General features: G+C 29.8%; 1 protein-coding gene across 1 annotated transcript; it reads right to left on the bottom strand.

The window, feature by feature from the left end:
- Positions 1-340: 340 nt before the first annotated feature.
- On the bottom strand, positions 341-1,338 carry LOC111640782. The gene is made up of 2 exons (XM_023386841.1): positions 1,025-1,338; positions 341-954 (listed from the first exon to the last, which is right to left on the bottom strand). Exons 1-2 carry the CDS (start codon positions 1,312-1,314, stop codon positions 729-731), a joined length of 516 nt encoding a protein of 171 aa, XP_023242609.1. The 5' UTR covers positions 1,315-1,338; the 3' UTR covers positions 341-728.
- Positions 1,339-4,969: the final 3,631 nt, after the last annotated feature.

Below are 4,969 nucleotides of genomic sequence, written 5' to 3'. Positions count from 1 at the left end.
AAAAAAAAGACAAAAAAATTTATGGATGTGTATGTGTGACGTCTATTTCATTTAATATCTCAGGATGGGGTAATGATGATGAAACGAAATTTGGCATGATAGCTTGTGTATAAGGGACATTGATGCTATTAGATTTTAGTGGTTAATGGTCCAAGGGTGGGGATATAGAGGGGGAAGCCATGTGTCATATCTGGAGAGGGGTCGGACTTAATGAAGATATTATTCGTTATTAGCATTTACATTTTTTATAAAACTCACCCCAACTCTCAAAATCAAGCTTTTTGCTATTCGATAATAATTATATATATATATATAGTTTGTAATTATAAATAAATTAATTTAGCAATTTAATGTGTCAATTATTTTATCCAAATGTTATTTTTATTAATTGAAGGAGACCAGAACAATTGTTCCAGTTACATTGTGATTTTAAACGAATTTGTATAAAACTTTTTAAATAAAATGTAATTAGAATTTCTCAAATTTTTGATATGTTGAATCGTTCGTTATGTACGGTATTACTTATCAACCAGGAGGTCCCAAAGAAACGTTATTTTCTCTCTTTAAGAGAATCACAAGCTAATAAAATATTAAGAAACTACGTTATAGTTTGTAAATTTTAAAAAAATTTAGGACCCTTTAAGTAAATATTAAAAGTTTTGATTAAAAATTGATTTACTTAATTTTCAAGTATAATAATTTATTAATAAAAACTCATCTTAGAAAAATCATTTTGATTTATTTTTCGGTTGTAGATGTTGACCATCATCAATCTGATCTTCTACGTCATCATATTGATCCACCTCTTCGTCCTCGAGACACTCCCTACTATAACTCCTATAAGAAACCTCCGAAATTTGTAAAACACCTTCTTCTAACTCGTCTTCCATCTTTTTCTTCCTTCTCATTTCTACAGCTTTTGTAAAAAGCCGAAATTTTTCCAATTCGACGAGTCTGAAAGATTTCATATTCGATCTTAAAACATTTCTTTTTCCTGTTGTAAATGTTAATTTTATAAATATACCTGCTAAAAAATCTTTCGTCCTTCTCTGTCGAAGGTCTTTCGTCAGTTATCATCCTCCAATCTGTATCTCTCCAGTATAGTTTCTCCAAGTTGATATAACGAAGAACAGACGGTGTAGGATCTTCAAATGGGTATTCATTACTCTGATTTAGCTCCGTTTCTTCCCATTCTTCGCTTCTAAGCTCTTGTTGAGGTACACTATCCAAAATCAATTGTAATTGCTCTTCCGAAATGATATTTAAAGTGCTAAAATCTTTATACACTATCGGGTACTTCTTCCACTCAGACATGAGCCAAATCTTTCACTTTGTATTCTATNTATATATATATATATTGACAATCTCATAACAGATTTATTAATAATATAAAAGTTATTTTTAAATGAAATCTTATAACAGCTGGAAAATTACGCAACTCGTTGCTAGAGTTTTTTATTTTAGTCTTCAAAGCAGTATAAAAATAGAAGAAAAATAAATAATCGCGATGACTAGCATTTAAATTGTTTTTAAATTATAAATGCTTTAAGTATATTTTTACAAAAATATTTAGTTAAATCTGCTATAAATCTTTTTCAAATATTAATTTCTGATGAAAATTATACTAAAATTTTATAAACGTTTGACTAACAACAAAATGGCTTTATTCAGTATAAAATTATTTATCATCTAAAGTCTGTGGACAAGAAACATGCGAGCAGAAGCTTGAACAACGATTCCATACTTAATTTTATTTAATATTCCATTAAATCCAATTAGCATTGTTCTTAAGTAATTTATATAATTATGCAATCTTAAACTATTTTTAAAAATATTCAGAAATATTCTGTTATTGGTTACCTATATATCCCTCAGATGTAAAGTAATATCTGCAAATGAATTATTTTTGTTTAGTAATCAAAATTTATTTGATTTTATTTATATTGATTCCAGTTTATTTCCACCTAAATGAAGAAGCAAAATATTTAATCTATAATTTAAATTTATTTCCAATTTTTTGAACTCTTGGGAACAAAGGATTTTTAAGGTCTAAATATTAAACAATTGATTCATGTGAAACGTTTTTAATAATTTTAAAAGTATTATTAAACAATCACATATTCTTATACTTTCTATTTTTATACAGTTTCTTAGGAATGATGAATTATTTACGCGAAGATCAAAATCAAATGCTTTTGACCTTCGTAGAAATTTATCATGGAGGATAATCCATCTAAAAATGGAAAATCAAATAATTTTCTTCAAGGATAGACAAATGGCTATATTAAAAGCTTTGCCTAAGTCCAACTATTTTTAGATACTCTATTACTGTATGTCATGTGTCAAAGTGTCTTCTATAAAGACGCTTTGACTTATAACGATAACTTTTTAGAAAGTAATTGTTTAAACCCAAAGTGATTTTTGGCGTATTTACTGTGTATTTTGTTATATAACTTAAATCTTATGTTAACTTAATAATTATTCAAAAGTTTTAATTATAATAAACTATAACAGTTAAAAGAACCGAGTTGAATAATCCCTCTCTTTTATAAACATAGAAAATATCGAATATATAGAAATTAATCTTGGCGAATAGTCTTTCCGGTTAGATTTATTATAATTTGTAACATTGAACTATTTCAGAAATGCTTCATAATAGAAAAACTGAGAAAATTCTGAGATGGTTTTTACATCTAGAAGTTTTACTTTTTCCAATAACCGAAAGTTTGTTGTATTATATGCAAAGCTAAAAACAGAGAACTAATGCATTCCTTCAGTTTTTTCTTTACTCTTTCTGCCCTGTGGTGCCAGAGCCTTTTTAATCACAACAATCATGAGTTCAACCATGTTCACAATAAGTACAGCTAAGTGAGGGACTACGTTCGACTTATCCAGGAAAGAATTCCTACGGTTGCTCATCCTGATTCGATCCTGCCTCTCCTAGACCATCCGGCCGTCCTCCTTGAGATTTAAATTCTTTAGCACTTTCATATTTAAACATAAGTATGATCAGGTATTGCATGAAAGTAAAGTACTGTTTCGTCCGCATTGTAGATATTCTTCGATGAATATTCAGTAATCCTTTGTGGCCATTTCTATATCCACGATTCAGCTGATGCGGAATCAGAACTCTCTCATCATCACAAAAGAACATCGTACACAGTATCTGTATTTTCCGTTTTTTCTGACGATTAAACCATTCATCTGTTAATAAAATCTTTCCCATATTTTAAGCCAATTCTTGAGACTACCTAAATCTGTGGCAAAACAAACTAGGTATTTTCTGTAAAAATGAAACTGTGCAAAAAAAAGAATTTAAAATCGATCTAAATCTAAAATAAAAATTGCCGTAGAGATCAATGTAAATTAACAGTAATTGGAAACTCTATTGACATGTAACGGGCGACCAGCTTACAACAGGCAATTGCCCCCTAGACTTTATGTGGCAAACTTTGACTTCAAATATCTCGGCCCGTAGATAAAATTTCAAAATTTCGGCATCGTTACGACATCGGCCTTATCGAGCTGTACATATTTGCAAAAATTCATGTTCAGTGGTCACGCAGTTGCTTTAAATCGGTAGTTCCCAAAGTGTGCACTACTGTCCCACTGTGGACGTTCAGTGCACACTAGGACAACGAAAAGAAGAAAATGGGCGCCAGAGTATTGGAATGCAGAGTATTGAACGTAACCATAGACGGGTTGGGGTCACTGACAACGTATTCCTTTCTTCTGTTAAAACAAGTAAGAAGAAACATTGCATTTAATGGTTTCCCAGTGTGGAGGAAAATGTACAGTACTTTTAAGAACACAAGGTGTGAGGTTCATTGAAATATTCCTAGAAAAACTTTCTAAGCCTTTCTCACACAAAGGAAAATGGGTTAGGGGTGTTGGATATAAGTTTATGGAACCAAGGGGACGGTGGCTAGATAAAGTTTGAGAATCGCTTCTTTAATCTTCGATCACAGACAAAACGTTTTCTGACTTATGCAAGAATACGATCAATGAAAAAAAACTTTAATATATTTTTTTTAAAGGAGAACGAGAACATTTTACCGATGACTCCATTTTATTTATTAATACACAGAACGCATTAACGTTATATATAGAAAACTGACATTAAATCATTTCTTGAATTTTTAACAAATTTTGACCTATATAAGTTAGATCTTCTGGCGGCTATCTTAATTTCACCAGAAAAGTTTTAGCCACACTTGAGGCTCTTTTAAACTAAAAGCAGTGGCAGCATATAAAAATCGAAATATTTTTTATGATTTTATTTTTCTTTCAGGTGTTAGTTTTGTGGTCTTATCACGGGCCACTCGAAAGTTAAAGGAAAGGAATAAATTCAACTAGAAAAAAATCAAATGTTTGATGAGAAAGATAATAGAAACTTTACGCCAACAAATTATTTAAGTAATGACGAATCAACTCAAATTATATTTAAGTACGGTATACATTTTATTTACTGATGATAGCCTAACTTTATACAATTTCAGAGTAAAGAAATATTTAAAAAATAAAACACTTATCTCTGATAGATTTTGAAATAACATTTTAATACTTCATACATGATATAGGCTGTCATGAATTTTTATAAAGTATTTAATATCTCTCAAGATACTTTAAAATCACTAAGTGGCATATTATTATAAAAGTAATATTACAGTATGATTTAGAGAATTCAGTTGCGTAGTTAAGTTTTGAATTTTAAGAACAGTTTCCAATTCAAGGTCCTTAATCTACAATCTCAAAATAATTGAAATAAAATATTCAGAAATAAATTTTTCCACAGAAAATAAGCTGATTTTACTGATCCAGAATTCCGAAAGTTTGTGAAAGTCAACGTACTGTATGTATGCATTTTTATCAATGTATCTGTGGCAGGATGCAAGCTTTTGCAAAGAACGTGTCAATGAAATGTTCGATCATCCTTAGTTTTTATGAAATAAAGTACCGTAGACTGAAC

Source organism: Centruroides sculpturatus, unplaced genomic scaffold (genome assembly GCF_000671375.1).
Source record: "Centruroides sculpturatus isolate CEXI.00-Female unplaced genomic scaffold, Cexi_2.0 scaffold1478, whole genome shotgun sequence".
In the NCBI taxonomy this organism is placed as follows: domain Eukaryota; kingdom Metazoa; phylum Arthropoda; class Arachnida; order Scorpiones; family Buthidae; genus Centruroides; species Centruroides sculpturatus.
Note: the sequence above shows the minus strand (reverse complement) of the source record. Positions and strands in the feature narration are given on the sequence as shown.